This window comes from Antennarius striatus, chromosome 21, assembly GCF_040054535.1.
Source record: "Antennarius striatus isolate MH-2024 chromosome 21, ASM4005453v1, whole genome shotgun sequence".
In the NCBI taxonomy this organism is placed as follows: domain Eukaryota; kingdom Metazoa; phylum Chordata; class Actinopteri; order Lophiiformes; family Antennariidae; genus Antennarius; species Antennarius striatus.
Genome location: NC_090796.1, coordinates 17,538,094 through 17,556,485, shown reverse-complemented (window position 1 = coordinate 17,556,485; position 18,392 = coordinate 17,538,094). Strand labels below are relative to the sequence as shown.

General features: G+C 53.7%; 1 protein-coding gene across 1 annotated transcript; it reads left to right on the top strand.

Annotated features, from left to right (window-relative positions):
- The first annotated feature begins 714 nt into the window (after positions 1–714).
- On the top strand, positions 715–18,134 carry LOC137588161 (disks large homolog 5-like). Its single transcript, XM_068305039.1, has 33 exons — positions 715–1,274; positions 3,970–4,038; positions 4,792–4,948; positions 5,905–6,048; positions 6,879–7,062; positions 7,711–7,967; positions 8,133–8,445; positions 9,056–9,286; positions 9,779–9,963; positions 10,030–10,155; positions 10,332–10,464; positions 10,539–10,663; positions 10,734–10,909; positions 11,000–11,103; positions 11,227–11,319; positions 11,479–12,366; positions 12,461–12,575; positions 12,666–12,801; positions 12,886–12,989; positions 13,561–13,641; positions 13,715–13,874; positions 13,946–14,108; positions 14,181–14,314; positions 14,390–14,539; positions 14,604–14,787; positions 14,861–15,009; positions 15,082–15,252; positions 15,337–15,536; positions 15,619–15,762; positions 15,849–15,976; positions 16,047–16,156; positions 17,096–17,205; positions 17,281–18,134. The coding sequence occupies exons 1-33, from the start codon at positions 983–985 to the stop codon at positions 17,382–17,384; spliced, it is 5,820 nt and encodes a 1,939-aa protein (XP_068161140.1). The 5' UTR covers positions 715–982; the 3' UTR covers positions 17,385–18,134.
- The last annotated feature ends 258 nt before the right edge of the window (positions 18,135–18,392 follow it).

Below are 18,392 nucleotides of genomic sequence, written 5' to 3'. Positions count from 1 at the left end.
TAAAACACGCCGTGTCCACACCTGGCAGCACCTTTACCTGAAAACCTTTTCACACACGAAACTCCTGAAAACCCCTGAGATCGAGATCAATTATTAATGACATTAATAAATTAATATTTGGTAATGTGTGGTCTCCTGGGAGACAATACATTTAGTCACTCCTGTGATTTCTGTTACAAACTGACTCCGGCCCCCCATCAGAGAAGTCATGTGGCCCTTACAGGAAAAGGTTTGGAGGCCCCTGATGTAGATCTACGTGAGCGGTCAGGTGTCTGACCCCCCTACCCACCCCCGTGACGCAATCGATCGGTTATAAATCGATCAGTTATTTGTGGTGAAGAAGTTATCAGGAAAAGTTAATCCGATTCAGGTTAATCCGGTTCTCTAGCTCCGTGTGAACGGAACGACTTCCAGTTCGGATCCACGTTCTCGTGTTCCGAAATCAGACCCGGTGACGTCACAAACATGAGCGCCGATGGTGGAGAGAAAAGGATCAACAAATCAGGATTGCGTCATTGTCAACCTGCAAGTGACGCAACAAACACAAAACAACGAGCAAAACAAACAAACAAACAAACAACAAAAGTTTGTGTTCACTCCTAAAAGCCACAAACACACTTTAATGTGTGTTTTTAAGGACGGGGAGCCAGGTGCGTCTCCGCGTAAGCCCCGCCCCTTTACCTTAAATGTCCAGTGGGCGGAAGTGAGAGCGGCACAGGGCGCGCGCGTCTGGCGCGCTCACTCATGGCGGAGTTCGGACGGAGTTTGTAATGTGGAGAGACTCCGGGACCCGTCCGCCCCCCACACGTCCTGCTTAACGGAGGCGGACTCGTCTTGTTCCGGGAGGAGGGAGCGGAGGCGGGGGGGACGGACCGTCAACAAACATGGCTCCTCGTCCTTCGATGCGGACTGAAGTCCGTCCCGTCCGGGCCGAGGGGGCTCCGCTCCGGGAGCCGCAGTGAAGGAACTTCTGCCGGACGACATGGAGCCGAAGCACCGCGACCTGTTGGACAAGTGTTCCCGGAACTTGGTGGAGTCGCTCCGCGACCCGGACCGGCTGCTGGACCTCCTGGCTCACCGCGGGACCCTGAGCCCGGCGGAGCGCCTGGAGCTGGGGCGCAGCTGCTCGTCCGACCCGCAGAAAGTGGAGCTGCTGCTGGGGGTGCTGCTCCGGAAGGACACCGACCGCTTCCAGGACTTCTGCTCGGCCCTGGGGGAGACGCACCCCGAGCTGTCGGTACTGCTGACCGGAACCGGACCGGTGGACCCGACCGGTAAGAACCGGTCCTAATGGGGCCAGGACCGACCGGAGGGGTGTGTGTGATTGACCATATGACTACCTGGTGAGGGTGGGGGTGGGGGACACGGTCATGTGACCTGATACTTATTTACAGTCACACTACTCCGCTTGTTCCCACTGCGTGACCCCCCCATCCCCCCAAAAATCTTTTAATGGGTCTAAAAAGGCTCGGATGATCAATAAAAATGATCATGCCTAGAGTCGATCGATAACCGGACTGTCATTGTCAAACAGACGCAAAGTGGTGATGACGTAGTGGAGAATACCCCCCCCCCCCAAAACAACCAGAAAACTTTTATCTGTTGAAAGTTACTTTAAACTGATTCTGAGTTAATGTTCAGAATCTGATCACTTTCTGATCAGAGTATGGATGAGTTCAGAAGTGGCTCGTCAGGAAGTGTTCCTCTGATGATGAACATGGACCTCGTTCTGATTGGCTGATTCATTCCTGACCACACCCACCCAGATCCTGACCCGTTTAAAGTGTGACAGAAGGTTGAGGGATTTCTTTATTTCAGAGGAAAATTAAACGAAATATGAGTTGAGTTTCCTTCATTTAGCAGAACTTCAGGCTCCGCCTCCTCCTCCTGCCTCAGTCCTGATTGGTTCCCCTGGAGACAAAATGTTCACTCACAAAGTTTAGATTCCAAACAACAATGACATTTAACTTTTATTTCCCAGCCAGAACTTAATCCCTCCATTGAGTCGTGTGGTACTTTGTCTGATCCTGCTGACAAACAAACAAACCAGAGGGGCGGAGCTAACAAAGATCCTTTCTAAACGTGACATCGATCAAACTCCGGTTTAATTCTCTTCTCTTTCCAAACCTGTTGGCTCATAAATATTTCATGTGAATAAATACCAACCCGTCTCTTTAGGTCCTGGACGCTGTGGCGTTGAGCCTGCAGGCTTCTGGTACAGAATCAGGCTCCGCCCCCTGAGCGCCGCCGCCGCCATGCCTGTGCGTTTCGTACTCTGAACGGCGAGGTGTTAATTATGCATTTATTCCATCCTCATTATTTATAAGAAGCTACGCTGCAGAGCGAGTCCCCTCCTCGAACATTTTTGCAGCACATTGCACATAATGCTGTCTGAAGCCGAGCAGCGATTGGCCGCCTGCAGTCATGTGATGCTGTGGCTCCTCCCATGGGACGCACATGGGCTGAGTTGCGTTTGGCGACCGGGCGGACCGGTTCCTCCGCTGCGCTTCAAAGGAAGGGCCGTTCCCAGCAGAACGTCACCGCAGCCCGGGTTTAAAATGATAAACACTGGCTGACCAAGCCCCACCCCTTTCACAAAGGAGGGGGCGGGGCATGGCGGAGGGGCGTGGCAGAAATGAAATAAAGTTAACCAGCGAGCGCTTCAGTGACAGATGTGCTAAAATTAGCCGAATGGACTCATCGCTGGGCTACGAACCTTTTCAGCGACGTGTGACGTTCCACAGGGCGTCGCGTTCGACACCTTTTTGTTTACGCGTTGTTCTAATCTCTGCTCGCAAAACTGTAAACAACAACAACAGAACAACAGCGTGACCTCTGACCTCCTCTTGAATCAATCAGAGCCGTATAGACGCTCAGTTTAATAAACCTCAAGAACTCCAAGTCGCCGCAGCTTCAGATCAACCCCAATGAGGGTCAGACCCGCGGCGAGGTCCAGGTCACATGACTTCCCCAGAGCGAGCTGTGACGGGGATCCTCCGCCGCTGAGGCGCTCTCCGCTCTAAAGGAATCATGGGAAACTTAAGCTAGAGCGAGAACAAAGAGAGCTTGATCCATGGGATGCCCCGGTTCCTGAGGCACATCTTTTTTTTTTCTTTCTTTCAATCCTTGCTGGGAAAAAGTGGGGCGAGCCGTGTCGGCTGGGCCGCCTCCAGCCTTCATCACACTCATCGCCGCCTCTGGCGAACTGGAGCGCCGCCAGCCGGGGGTTGATTCACACGAGTAGACGAGGGTAAACAGAACCGTTTTTCTTGTCCGGCATTACGTCACGGCTTCAAGTCCCTGATTTAAGTCCTCGTCCCGGAGCAGCGCGACCAGACGGCCCGTTAAAAGTGTCGCAGATTTAAGAAGTTAATTTATCTCATTTCTTTTTAATTGGATCTTTTTAGTTCATCTAATTATCGTTTTTTTTTAAATTAATTTTTACTAATTTTGAAATGTAAATTATCATTTTTTGTTTTATTTAATTTGGCTTTAGTTAATTTTATATTTTATTTTTATTTTGCTGTTTGATTTTATTAAAATATATTTTAAAAATTCTATTATTTAGTTGGATTATTTAATTTAATGACATAATTGATAATATAACAGTGAAACTATTAATAAATTCTAAACTAGTGTGTCCATAAATATTAGTTTCTTTGAGAGGTAACTTTTGATGTTTATATCCAGATATTTTCTAAACGTTCTCGCCGTCCTCCATCCTTCATGACGTCCATATATCTGAGGCTCCGTGTTGTCACAGGAAGATAAAGGAGGCCCTCAGAGGCGACTCCTTCTTTGGGGCCCCGTCCCTTCAAGTTGGGGAATTCCCTCCTCATTGTGGCTCCAGCTGGCCTTTGTGCAGGAAAAGCCCCCGACTGTAACCGAAGCCTCGGAGCCTTGATGTGGAGCACAAAGCCCCCCATCAGAACGTGGCCCCGGCTCAGCTGACCGTTCTGTCCCCTGCAGGTTCCACCTACAGCATCCTGTCCACCATGCCCACGGACTCGGAGAGCAGCAGCTCGCTCAGCAGCTTAGGTGAGTCTGGAGCTCGTGATTGGCTGCTTCCTCCTCCTCCTCCTCTTCTTCTTGTGTTTGCTTTTTACATTTCGAGCCACATTTGAGCTAACTGCTGGTGTGAGTTTAGTATTTAGATTTAAGCACAAACGTGTAACGTCTGATGCTAACGCTAATGATGGCAGGATGAAAAAAGGAGAAAGCACAAGGTGCAAAAATGAAAAGGTTTTAGTGATTATCTCTTTGATAAATGGTACCAGGTGTAAAATGATGGCAGTACCAAGAGGGTGCATTTAGCATCAATGCTAAATCTGCTAAATGCACCTCGTCTGAGAAACGCCTACAGACTTTTTGGATGTGATGTCAGGTTCAGCTGAGTCTGTTGTGGCAGCGCTGAATGAAGCACCACAAATGTTTGGTGAACTCAGAGAACTTTAACAGATATGTGGTGAACTGCTCCTTTAGACAGATAACACCCCCCAGCCTGAGCACATGCAAGTGATTACACAGATGTGAAGGGTTTAAAGCCCTGCTCCCCCAACAAGCACAAAGACGGAGCTGTTTCCATTTAGTTACCCTCTGAGGGGATTCCTGCCCCGTGAACTCCTCCTGTGGGTACTGGCTGAGCTGCAGATTATTGGTCCTGCAGCGACGAGGCACTGCGTGCGATTGGTTCCCTGTCAGACCAGGTGACCCACAGGAGTCAGAGATGGTGTCCGTCACGTGAGCCCACTGAACGCCCCTTTGCCACTGTTGAAATGCTGACTCACGCAGGTACGCCTGGTCCAGCCTCCTCCCCCCCGCTGGCCCCCCAGCTGGACGAGAAGATGGAGACGGTCCTGTTCCAGCTCAGACAGGTGACCCGCGAGAGGGACGAGCTGCGGAAGCGCCTCGCCCTATCCTCGCCCGGCACCACCTTCGACGACTGCAGGTAGTGTCCCGACCTCTGAACCCGTTTCCCAGAGCAGCCAATACGGGAAGTCCTCAACCTACGAACATTCAGAGATACAACAGATCAGCATCAACAGCTGACTCTAAAGCTACATGCTAATGCTACAGTGGGTCATCAACAGTGACTGACTGTTGTTGTTGATGTTCTTAAAAACTGGTGGAGAGTTCCTTCAAGTGTTTTCTTCTTCTTCTCCTCAAGGATTAAATTATCAGGATTAAAGTTTGCCGTAAACTAATCTGGATTAAAACGATCATGTGAATCACGAGTAATGCTTAACGATAGATATTGGAACTATACATCCGTATTTTAATATGATTACATGTTTTTGTTCTGATTTATTATACAGTCACATCTGCTTTTAACGGTTTCCTAGTGATTTTAGAGTCCAGTATTTGTGGTGGACAGACGTTAATCCAGAGAAACAACCTAAACTTGATTTTTATTTTTTTAAACTGACGTATAATCAGAGCGACTGAACTCGAAACCTGGATTTTATTTATTCTGTGTTGTTCTAATGTCCTGTAATTATTTCTGGTCAGTCTGAGGGAATAGAACTCTAGTATTTAGAATAGTAATGAGATTACTTGAGTATTGAGTGGTAATGACATTTAAATGACCTCAAATGGAGATTAGAGATTGAAATCTAACGATTAATGAACCATTCAACTTACAAACCACCTCTCAGAACCAATTGTGTTCGTATATTGAGGACTACCTGTACTACACCCAGGAGAAGCTTTTAGCTAAATTGTCCCAGAATCCTCTGCTCTGTGTAAAACCAGGGGCGACATGCAGTTTTAATGACGCCTCCCTCGCGTTCCCGTCGGCACAAAGTTGGAGCGATGTCGATCTCGCTGCTGCTGCTCTCATCCTCCCATGTGGCGTCTTAAAAGTCTGTTTGCCCCCCCCCATCCCCCCTCCCCTCTGTGAAACAGACCAAACTCTAAAGCGGGTCACGACTACGAGCATCTGAAGCTGCAGTGCATGAAGGCCATGGCGGACCTGCAGGCCCTGCAGAACCAGCACAGCAGCAGCCTGAAGCGGTGCGAGGAGGCCGTGAAGAAGGCCGACTTCTACCAGTGAGTGGAAAACCCACAGCAACCCCCCCCCCACCACGCACACCCCCCACCACCAATCCCACATTAGCAGCAGATTGCGTGGAGCAGGACTTTGTTTTGGGATGAAGCCTTTAAAGCCGATGAGTCGACCCTCGTCATCGATTTTCATTTCATCAAGAAATATGTTTCTATACTTAGTAGTAATTCTCCTGGGGAGTTCGTTCTGTGTGGGGGGGGTGATGCCATACTGTCTCCAGAGTGTAGGGACCCGACATCTGGCCCCCATGCAAACAGACAGATGAAGGATTAAAGCCACGTTTAAGCCTCCTCCTCCTCAAAGCTGCGTGCTCACGAGGGGCTTCATTCAGCGCCGCCTCCAGACCGCTGACCTGAGATCAGTTAGCCACTTAGCACGGCGGCGGCGCCTTCAGTTAGCATGGAGGACTCTGCTGCTAGTGGTGACTCAAACCTTCTGAGTGGTGGAGTAGCTCTTGATTCCGTAGAGAGAAGCTCTAGCTAAGGCTAAAGGCTAACGCTGTAGCCTCTGGACTGTTTATTTACTTACAAGTAAACCTGAACCACAGAACTGATTCCCCTAAATATCCGAGCTCCATATCGTCGTGGCTTTTTTTCTGAGGCGAATTAAAAAGATACGAGTCGTTGTTCAGGTCGAGCTCCGAGCCTCATGGGAAAGAAGAACGTAAAAGAGTGTTTGCATGAGTGATTAACGCTAAACCAATAAGGGACGTGTTTGAGCAAACACTGGTGTCTTCTTCACTGTGAGAACTTTCTCCTGACGTTTGTGATGCTGATGTCACACATGGCCGCCGCCTCCTGTGATTGGTCCCCAGCATGCTGCACAGCCGCCTGTCGGGCGAACACGCCCAGCAGGGCGAGGAGCTGGAGGCGGTGCGACAGGACAACATGCAGCTGCTGCGGGAGCACGCCCGCGTCAAGCAGGCCTGCGACGAGCTGAGGCGACTGCACAGCGACGACCAGAGGGAGGTGGCCGACATGAGGATGCTGCACCATCAGGTACACCAGGCGGCGGCCTTCAGCCCGTCTGAGGCTCCGCCTTCTGAAAGCGGTCAGACGAGATGCGTCGATCAAAACGTTTCCTCAAATCAGACAGACGATGCAAAGTCGTCCGAACTTCCTGTCAGGGTCGGGGCGCAGGCAGGACTTCCTCCTACGGGAAACGTTTCCTGACGTCTCCTCCTGACGCTCTGTTCTACAATAAACCTGATTTCTTTCAGGCCGGACTTTCAGTTTGATTTGACGTGAAGTTAGAAGTTTGAATCCTCCCGCGGTGGAGATCCGCGCCAACGAGCTGAACCCTGCACTAACGAAAAGAGTTGTTTGGGTTCAAATCAAATATTTGTTTCTGCTGATGAAAGATTTTTTGAATGGTTCTGATTATCAGAACCAGGAAACTGATGTTTCCTTTGAACATCATAAAAACGCAAAAAAAAAAGAAAAAAAAAAAAAGATTGCAAACATGAGATGTCCCTGATTGACCCACAGAAAGTGTTAGCATTTCAGGCTAACGTTAGCAGACCCAGACTTCTTAATCCGTCTCGTTTTATTGCTCTAAAGCTTTATGGTCGTCTGCTTGCATCTGTGTCACGAGATCACACGAGGCGGCGTTGACCTCAATGACCTCCGGCCTGATATTGTCCCCAGGTGATGAGGGGGGGCTCATCCGACGTCCTCAACAAGCTGTACGACACGGCGGTGGACAAGCTGGAGGCCATGAAGAGCGACTACGAGGCTCTGAGGAAGCTCTACAACGAGAAGACGGCGGGACACAACGCCGACCTGAGCCGCCTGGACCAGACGGAGGAGGAGAACCAGAGGCTGCAGAAGCAGCTGGATGTGCTGCTGCAGCAGAGGGACGCCGCCGCGCACCTCCAGCAGCAGTACTCCTCGTCCGTACGCAGGTGAGGCAGGAAGTCGCCGTCGTAAAGAGCTAATGATTAACAGGAGACAAGGTCAGACGTGCGGGACGCTGTGAACCCAAGGCAGGCGAAGGTTTACCTGGCAGGTAGAAGCTGGGTCATGATGCCGACGGCTTTAACCATCTGTTGATCCCATCGTTCAAACAGGTTCGACTCCACGCAGCAGGAGCTCTCCAAGGCGGCGTCCCACAACAAGGAGCTGCAGCGGGAGATGGAGCGGCTGCAGTCCGAGGTCACGCGGCTGAAGACCCAGCAGCTCAGGGCGGCCAAGGACGGCGAGAAGTGCAGGGAGGAGCGGGACTCGGTCATCCACGAGTACCGGCTCATCATGAGCGAGAGGGATCAGGTGATCAAGGAGGTGGACCGCCTCCAGACGGGGCTGGAGGCGGCCGAGGCCAAGCTAAAGAACACCTCCTCAGAAAGACGGGTGGCCACCGAGGAGCTGGAGGCGCTGCGTCAGGTGAGAACAAACCCACGTCTCCATAGCAACCACAGGGGAAGATGGGGGGCTTGTTTTGAAACGTGTTGACGCCATATTCTAAATCCTGGAGACACGCCCCCCCGTCTTAGGCGAGCGTGTTCACGCGCCGCCAGACAGGACCGACCAGAATCCACCTCCATACCCGTGTTGACCTACCTAGCAGCACATGTCGTTCAGAGGCCACGCCCTCTGTCAGCAGAGGGCGTGTCCACGGTGACAAATCTGCTTGACAAGAGTTTAGTCACGTTTCTAAAGGAACACAGGAAACAGGAGTCATGATTTAGTGTCTGTGTTGTTTTAAACCCGTCCGCGGTGAAAGCTTTCTGATGAAGTTCATTAATATTTTATCGACTAAAAACTTCAGGGGAGTAAACACTGACAGTTTTCATCTTTGGTGCCTTCTTCTTGATAGTGGAATAAAAATCTAGATGACTTGTTAACTCATTAGCTGCCAGCTGACTCCCGTCATTAGGAGCCTGAATTTCACTGAGGGAATGTAGACGTCATTGGGAGTTAAAATAAAATCCTCCTCAAACTTAAACGTAAATTATCTTCAGTGACGTTTAACTCTGGTTGGATCTGCATGAAGGAGCTGTCGTCGGCGCTGGTGGACCGGGACCGGGCCATCTGCGAGAAGAACGAGCTGCTGGAGAAGTACTGCCACGAGGTGAAGGACAAGGCCGAGGCCCAGAAGGAGCTGAGCCAGGCCTGCAGGGACATGGAGACGGTCCGCGAGGAGAGGGACGTGGCCCGCAAGGAGAGGACGGAGGCCATCATCCAGAGGGACCAGCTGCTGCGCGAGTATTACCAGGCCAGACAGGTAGACAGACGGCCACGGATTCATTCCCTCACCATAATCCCCTCATCTCATCTCATGCAGGCTTTTTCCAGCAGCTGGTGGGTTTTCCACACATCGATTTCGCTGAGAAATCACAGATTAATTGCAAAGCGCTCAGATTCCTGCATTAGGAAATTGCCTGTAATTACAGAGAAAAGGCTCTGAAGGAACTGCAGCGCTGCAGAAATGAAGCCAGACGAGAGCTCAGGGGAAGTCTGAGGGAAGTCGCCCTCCGCTGGGGCAGATGCTTCACATCTGACCCACTTTAAAACACCGTCACTTCACCTTAAGTTACCAGAACACACATCTTTACAGCACTTTCAGCGTGATGCTGGTGGATTTGAGGTTTTTAGTTTGTTTCCTCTGTAAATCTGCATTTATCCATCAGCTGTATTAAATGTATGATTTATTGCTGTGGTTTGAAGCGTGTCGCAAAATAAAGAACCCCCCCCCACTGGTTCACTCTCCCTGCAGAAACAGGACTGTGCCACTCTGGACATGGAGCGCGCCACCAAGGAGATGGAGGCTCTGAGGAAGCAGAACGAAGCCGTGTCCCAGGAGCTGAAGGAGGCCCTGCAGGAGGCCGAGGTGGCCAAGTGTCGGCGCGACTGGGCCTTCCAGGAGCGCGACAAGATCGTAGGGGAGAGGGAGAGCGTTCGGTGAGGAGCCGCTGATTTTCACGCTGCATGCTGGTGAACACAGCCTGAACGTTGTGAACCCGACAGGACGCTGTGTGACAACCTGAGGCGAGAGCGGGACCGGGCCGTCAGCGACCTGGCCGACGCTCTGAGGAACCTGGACGACACCAGGAAACAGAAGAACGACGCGGCGCGGGAACTCAAAGAACTGAAGTGAGCCACGCCTCCTCTGCCTTTACTTCTGAAGTTAGAGCGTGTACAGACCTCTGGTGCCCCCTGGTGGAGGAAAGAGGTCACTGCTGCAGTGGATTTACCCTCAGAGGCCTTTTTAAGGGACTTCCCTCCATTAAAACTCCTGAAGTGTTACCTGGTTGTTCTCCTTTCTACAGAGAAAAGATGGAGGACCAGCTGGAAAAGGAGGCGAGGTTCCGTCAGCTGATGGCTCACAGTTCTCACGACTCGGCCATCGACACCGACTCCATGGAGTGGGAGACGGAAGTGGTGGAAATCGAGAAGCAGCGGGTAGAAACGGTTACGGACGGCGGACAGCGGACCAACTGTTCCGTCCACGAGTAACAAAGTGTTTTCTGTCCCAGGATATGGATCTGAAGGCTCTGGGGTTCGACATCGCTGAGGGGGTCAATGATCCGTATCTACCAGGAGACTGCGGCATATTTGTCAGTAAGGTGGACAAAGGAAGTGTAGCTGAAGGAAGACTGAGGTAACAAACGTCTGACTGACCTGTTGTTGTTGTTGGTGTGGAGGTGTCACGTCGATCACTTCCTGTTCAGGGTGAACGATTGGTTGTTGAAAATCAATGACGTGGACCTGACCAACAAGGACAGGAAGCAGGTGATCAAGGCGGTGCTGAGCGGCGAGGGTGTGATCAACATGGTGGTGCGCAGGAAGAAGTCGCTGGGGGGCCGGATCGTCACTCCCATCCAGATAAACCTGGCGGGACACAAAGGTGGGCATTAGAACCAATCAGCATTTGATGATGTCATTGACAGGCATGTGTGATCAAAGTTGTGACACTGTTTCCTGCCCCGCCCCTCAGACTGCGGTATCGGGCTGGAAAGCGGAGTGTTTGTCGCCTCGTTGACTCCTGGGGGGCCGGCCGCCAGAGACTGTAGCCTGACTGTGGGGGACAGAGTGTTAGCGGTGAGTACCCCCCCTAAAACCACAGGACGCATGTTTGTTGAAGGCCTCTGGTGGCCCCTGCTGTCCACAGGAGGAACTGCACCACCACGGAACACGAGCTGACGTTTGTTCTGTCCCCCTCAGATTAACGGGATCACGTTGGACAACAAGTCACTGTCTGAGTGCGAGTCTCTGCTGAGGAGCTGCTGTGACTCCGTCAGCATCTCCCTGATGAAGGTGAAGACCTCGGTCTGATCTAGAAGAGCTGACAGGACCTGAAGGAATGACGTGTTAACAGACTGAAGCATTTTATCATCCTAGGAGTCCCTGTAGATCAGCAGCAAACACCTCTGGGACTGTTTCCTGTGTTACTGACGTCTCTCCGTTCCTCCCCAGTTCCTCCACCAGAGCTGTTCGGGTCAGAGTCTGTTTGAGGCTCTGAGGGAGTCGGAGAAGACGTCGCGCCCCCCGCCCTGTGAGCTCCACGCGCGCAGCTGCAGGAGCTCCAACAACAACGGCTCCACGCAGACGGAGGTGTGCAGCTGCGAGCGGGGCGAGGAGGTGCTTCAGGAGGGCGTCGACGCCCCGGACAGCGGTGTTCGCCACCGGCAGCCGTTCTCCAACGGCTCCCTGCACGCCTGCTCCCTGTCCTCCTCCCGGGGCCCCCCGGAGCCCCCCCCAGAGCTCTGCTGCAGGAGGCCGGAGCTCCACCGCCGCCCCTTCACCTTTGCGCCCCTTCACCCCGACTGCAGCCCGCCTGCAGGCGGCGAGCTGGCGAAGCCCAGCGGGGGAACATGGCCGAAGGTGATTGGCGGCACCCCGCCCCCGGAGGTCACCCAGCTGTCCATCTACAAGAGGATCAAACACAGGAAGTCCATCTTCGACGTGAACGTCTTCAGGAGGCCCGACGCGCCCCCCAAGCTGGACTACCTGTCTCTGTCTCAGCTACCCAGACACTCCCCCCAGAGCTCCTTGTCCGAGTCGGCCCAGGCTCCGCCCACCCCGCCAGCCAGGAGCGACTCCTTCAGGTTCAAGCATCGGCAGCAGGGCAGCTCGGCGTCCGACTCCACCATCACCACCGGCACGCCGCCGCCCTCCCCGGCTCGGGACCGGGGGGAGGCGGGTCGTCGGTTTGCTGGCGCTCCTCCAGGCGAGGCCAAGAAACCCGAGGGGGAGGGGGGTCGCCGGCGGGCGGAGGAGCGGGCTAAGAGGAGGTTCCGGCCCAAATCGGCACCGGCGCTGCGGCGGAACGTGACGCCGCTACACATCCCCGTCCCCATGCAGGTAAGCGCCGCGCCTCCGGGTGTGTGTGTGTGTGTGTGTGTGGGGGGGGGGCGTGTGGCGCCGCCGGGTCACCAGCTGTCTGCTCACCTCACAGGTGCAGAGCTACTCCACCGACGAACACTCCCCCGAGCCTCCCGACCTGCGGCGCTTCTCCCCCATGAGGACCAACCGCTACAGCATGTCGGTCGCCCCGGGATACGGCGCCGCGCGTAAGTCAGAGTCCAGTTCCACTGGGGGGGGTACAGGTTCACCTCCCACACAGACCGGTCCCATAGAACACCTCCTGTGTTCACCTCCAGACCCCGCCCACAGAGGTCTGGCCCCCTGTCCCGCCGTGACGGCCGTGATGAGGAACCCGGTCTACACCGCCTGGAGCCACGAGGTCCAGACCAGCAGCCCCCCAGCTCCCGGGGCCCCCCCACACCCACACCCCAGGTGCTACACCTGCATTCAGACATCAGGTTCAGAACATGTGACCTATTGTCATGTGACTTACTGAAGCCTGTCCTCCCCCTGCAGCCCCCAGCATCAGGGTCACCTCAGCCTGGACCTCAGCCACAAACGCCCCGGAGACCCGCCGGAGACGCAGAACACCAACTCACTGCCCCCCAGCGCCAGACTGGGTAGGAGCCCTCGTCCAATCACGACTCAGACGCGACCACGACTGATGCATCACGTTTGATGCTAACAGCTGGACCTGACTGGTTGCATAGCGATCATTAAGCAGCCAATCACACTCAACCAAGGCCAGCAGTGACCAATCAGGGGCCTTCTGTGTTTCACACCCGCTGCAGTAGAACTAGAGGTGGAGTCAGAGCAGGAGGACCTCCAGAGACCAGCTGGTTGAGATACGAGTCAAAACACAACATGTGAGACCGGATCTGGGTCTGGTTGGTGGAGTACAGACGCTCCTGTGTTCTCAGGACTTTCTTTTACATTCTTTATCATTTATTAAAAAACCTGTGTATAATTAATTATATATAATTTAGGAGGTTTGGGGCTTTTTTTTACAAGGATGGAACGCATTAAACTGGTATCTGGAGGTGCTGCTGTACCAGGAAACTGGAGGCGACAGGAAGTGTGAATGTGGTTAAAACCGTTTCGGGGTGGTTTGTAGCTTCGTTAGCGACTGATCTGATATTTTGTTCTTGAGTTCCAGTAAAGGGACTCTTCTACTCTGTTTTTGGCGTTCAGGTTCCTCCACGTTACAGTTTCGGACAGAGCGCATCAAGATCCCCCCGACCCGTTACCCCCGCTCCACCGGGTCCGACAGAGGTAGGTGTTAGCGTTAGCGACATCATCGGTTCGCCATCAGAACTCACGCGTGTGTCCCCCACCCCCCATCCAGGCTCCCTCTCTCGCTCGGAGTGCAGCAGCCCGACGCCGCCGATGTCCCCCGTCCACCTGGACGCGTCGTCCTTCAGCAGCAGCCAATCGCACGGCTCCGTCTCCACCCAGCACAGGATATCCGTCAGCCCCGCCCCGGTGGGCGACCGGCGGAAGGATGGGTAGGCTAGTTATTCACGCAGGTGCCGCCCCCCCGGGGGGGCGTCGGCCTCACCTCCTCTCCTCCCGTCAGGCCGTACGTGGAGGAGCCTCGGCACGTGACGGTGCAGAAGGGGGTGGAGCCACTGGGCATCTCCATCGTCAGCGGGGAGAATGGCGGCGTGTTCGTCTCCAAGGTGACGGCGGGCAGCATCGCTCACCAGGCCCGTCTGGAGTACGGGGACCAGCTGCTGGAGGTAGGCCCGCCCACGTTCCACCACACGATGGCGCTGTTCTCACTGCTCCTGATGAACGCCAACCGTTTGCAGTTCAACGGGATCAACCTCCGGAACGCCAACGAGCAGCAGGCGCGGCTGGTCATCGGTCAGCAGTGTGACACCGTCACTATTTTGGCGCAGTACAACCCACACATGTTCCAGCCGGGTAGCCACGCCCACTTAGGGTGAGGGCAGAACCAATCAGGGACCGGATAGGTCTCCGCTTCAGGAAGGAGCTGAAGGTTTTTTGTCCTTTTCAGGTCTCGTTTGGAGTCCATCAGCAACCGGCCGACCCCCCTGGACAGCGGTGCCACCACCCCGGACGACACGCTGAGCGAGCAGGACGAGGGCGCCGCGACGCCGCCGTCCAAACACACGACCCCCGCCACCAGCCCCCACGCCTCCTTCAGGTGTGACGTCACAGACGTTCACGGTCTGCGTTGCCGCAGCCGACACTCAAACTTTCCCCTGCAGGTTCTTCGGTTTGACCCCCCAACGGGCTGCTGAGCCCCGCCTGGTGCGGCTGAAGAGGGTCCAGGGGGAGCTGGGGGTCCAGATCTGTGGAGGGAACCTCACCGGCGTCTTCGTGGAGAGTCTGGAGGATGACAGCCCCGCCGGGGGTCCCTTGGGTCTGCAGCCTGGAGATCTGATCCTGGAGGTACGGAAAGAGGAAGGTGAGGAAGACGAGGGAGGTGAGGAGGCCACTGAGTCATGTGACTTTGTGTTTTCAGTTTAACGGCGTCAGCATGAAGCACAAGACGAAGGAGGAGGCGTACCTGGAGATGCTGAAGCCCGCGGAGACGATCACCTTCAAGGTGCAGCACTGTGTGGACGACGTGTCGGCCATCAGGGGGCGTGACGGCGACGGCTTTTACATCAGGTACCTGAACCGCTCGTCTGGCTCCGGTACGGCGAGGTCGTCGTCGTGACTACAGCTTCCCGTGACCCTCAGGGCGCTGTACGAGCGGGTGGCGGAGGCAGAGCAGGAGCTGAGCTTCAACAAAGACGACATCCTGTACGTGGAGGACACGCTGGCCGGGGGGGGCTTCGGCTGCTGGACGGCGTGGCAGCTGGACGAGAAGGGGCAGCGGCTGGGGAGGGGGCAGATCCCCAGCAGATACCTGTGAGGCGGCCGCTCACCTGCCCGATGACGGTGGCTCACCAACCCCCCCCCCGTCTTCATACAGCGCTGCTCTGTCTCCCCCAGGACGGACCAGGAGTTCTACAGGAGGCACGGTGCCGCTGACATGAGGGACGACGGCGCCGCCGGCAGGAGCCTGTCGGCCGCCGCCGCCCGCCGGTCCTTCTTCCGCCGGAGGCTGAAGCACAAACGCAGCGGCTCCAGAGACGGGAAGGAGCTGACGGTCCTGGACGCCATCAGCACCGACTCGCTGCCCCTCCCTGAAGGTCAGGACCCCCCCACAGCGGCGGGGGCGGGAATAAAGGGTGAGCAGATATTAAACACCAGCCTCCTCCTCCTCTTCCTCAGATGGGGGCAGCCTGATGTACCAGCGGGTCCAGAGGGTGGAGGGCGCCTCCCCCAGGCCGGTGCTGGTACTGGGCCCGCTGGTGGAGGCCAGTAAGGACCTGCTGGTGAAGGAGAACCCGGACAAGTTCTGCCGCTGCCTCCCCGGTGAGCTCCTGCAGGGGGGGCGGGGGGTCCCACCAGTGGTAAGGAGCTAACGATGCTAACGCCTGCCCCCCCCCTCCCCCCCTCAGAGATCATGAAGGCCTCCCAGCAGGCCATAGAGCGCGGTGTGAAGGACGGCGTCTTCATCGACTACAAACGCAGGAGTGGGCATTTTGACGTGACGACCGTCGCCTCCATCAAAGAGATCACGGAGAAGGTAACGCCGCCCCGCCCCACGCACCTACCCCACTTCCTGTTTTGCTCTTCTCACCCTTCCTCCTCCTCAGGACTCCCACTGTTTACTGGACATCGCTCCTCACGCCATCGAGCGCCTCCACAGCGTCCACATCTACCCCATCGTCATCTTCATCCGCTACAAGAACGCCAAGCAGATCAAGTGAGAATTCAGTGTGTTTGTTTACTGCAATGAACAAACAAACAAACAAACAAACAACAGGAAACCGTTCATCTGGAAACTCCAAAGTGATTTTTACTCACCTGAAAATCTGTTCAGCATCGTATCGATGCTAAAAGCTAATTAATCACCTGATCTGATCATCGGCTCTGATCAGCTGACGGGACGTCTGCTGTTTCATTTCTAATCGCAGCAGAAGATTAAACCTGCAGAACCTCCAGCATCACACACACACACACACACACACACACACACACACACACTAAGGAGATTGAGTCCTGTTAATTCTCTGCTGTCATCAGTTGAGTGCCAGCTGTCCCGGGGGGGGGGGGATGGGCAGAGGGGGTTGGTTGTGTTTTGTGGCGTGGGTGGTTGGAACGCTCACCGACCCGCCCGCCGCCTACACACACACACACACACACACACACACACACCTCCCACCGGCCGCCTACTGCAGCGACCGACAGGAGCTCAAGCTGTTTCCTGATTTCTCCTCAGCCGATGGGACTGATGAAGACTGAGGTCACATGACTTGTTCTTTGCAGTGGGAGGGGTTTAAAGGACAGTTTTAGTCACTTCCTGTAGAGGAAACTTCAGGTGTTTCCTCTCTGTGTGAAACCAGGAGGAACGTTTAGGAGACGAGCTGCGGCTCGGATCCGACTGGCACATAAAACCATCTTTACAGTAGGGGGGAGCAAGAGCCTCGAACGCCTCCATTAACCAGAAGCACCCACAGATCATTAGTAGAAGCAGGAGGTGCGGCGCCTCCAGCAGGGGGGCAACAGGACTCGATTTCCTCCTTTTAGTTAAGAGTCAGAGAATGGGAATGATGTGAAGCGCCACGGGAGCAGGAACACGCTGACCGTCTCAATGGGATGTGACGCGGGTTCTGATTGGTTCTGGTATTGATGGTGTCTCCAGGGAGCAGAGGGACCCCCTCTACCTGAGGGAGAAGCTCTCCCAGAAACATTCCAAGGAGCAGTTCGAGGCGGCGCAGAAGGTGGAGCAGGAGTTCAGCCGCTTCTTCACAGGTGGGTGTTACGTCGATTCCCATTGGTCCTGAGTCTACGCTCAGAGGAATCTGATTGGCTGCTTGTGCCTTGCAGGCGTGGTCCAGGGGGGCAGCGTCTCCTACATTTGCACTCAGATCGTGACCATCGTGGATCAGGAGCAGAGTAAGGTGCTGTGGATTCCAGACGAAGTGCCGTAGGAACGCCACCCGGAGACACAAAAGTTCTCACGCAGCCAATCAGACGAGAGGGGCAGGTCCAGGCGGACTCGTGTCGATCACCACTACATTAGTGATGTACTGTACCACCATTAGACCTGTTTACACTAGTGTTTAATACTTGAATGTTTTACTCCCCTCAGATCCACTAGAACTCTTTTAAATTCCTCTTCTACACTTCTGGAGGTTTTATTTTGTGGTGAAGTTTTCCTTTAGTCCCACAGCCGTGTCGGACCACATGAGGCCGCAGCGATGAAGACGCTCCCTTCTCTATATTTATGTTTTATTCTGTCTTCGTTTCCCCTCGCCATTTAATTTATCTAATCAAGTAAAGATAGTTGTTTTTTTGTTCCAGAAGTCAGTTAATAGGTGGATTAATGTTCTTATTTATAGAGGAGCTGGGTCCAGTTTGTTTTCTGTTTTCATCCGGCTGCTGTCCACTTTGTTTTTCCTCTTTCACTCCTCAGAAATAATTCTGTGCCAAGCAAAGAAAAATCTAATCAATAGTGGTTAGATTGATTAACGTAATTAATTATGCAGAAAGTTTGATGGGTGGATTTTTAAGAAGGGATATTCACTGTCAGACGCTTTCACACGTACATCTTGGATTTTTAGCCGCTGTCAACATTTCAAGTTGGATGAAACTCTTTAGGTCAGATTTTCTCCTAATGAAGGTTAATATTTCTTTAAAATAAATATCACTGCCGAATTTGTGTCTGTTTTCCTTTGGCTGAAAATATATAAATGCTATTTTGATATTTAGACTTAAACTTTGTAGAAATGAATAAATAAAAGTTGTCTTAGTTTCATGTGTTCTTTAAAACCAGACAGAAAAAGTCTTTTAGGGGTGATTTAAAGGACAGAACAGAGGAGGTTATGACTTATAAAAAAATCTGGTTCCAAACTAAATCGATAGTATTTTAGTTTCAAAACTGATCAATCGATCACCCTCTGTGATTTGGTTTCAGTGATCGTTGCATCTTTCCTCCA

Bases quoted from the DNA above. Each gene is read 5' to 3' on its own strand.
- LOC137588161 (XM_068305039.1), top strand. From the start codon at position 983: ATGGAGCCGAAGCACCGCGACCTGTTGGACAAGTGTTCCCGGAACTTG. The intron at 9,964-10,029 runs GTGAGGAGCCGC...TGAACCCGACAG, and splicing joins GGGGAGAGGGAGAGCGTTCG to GACGCTGTGTGACAACCTGA. The intron at 15,010-15,081 runs GTACCTGAACCG...CGTGACCCTCAG, and splicing joins GGCGACGGCTTTTACATCAG to GGCGCTGTACGAGCGGGTGG.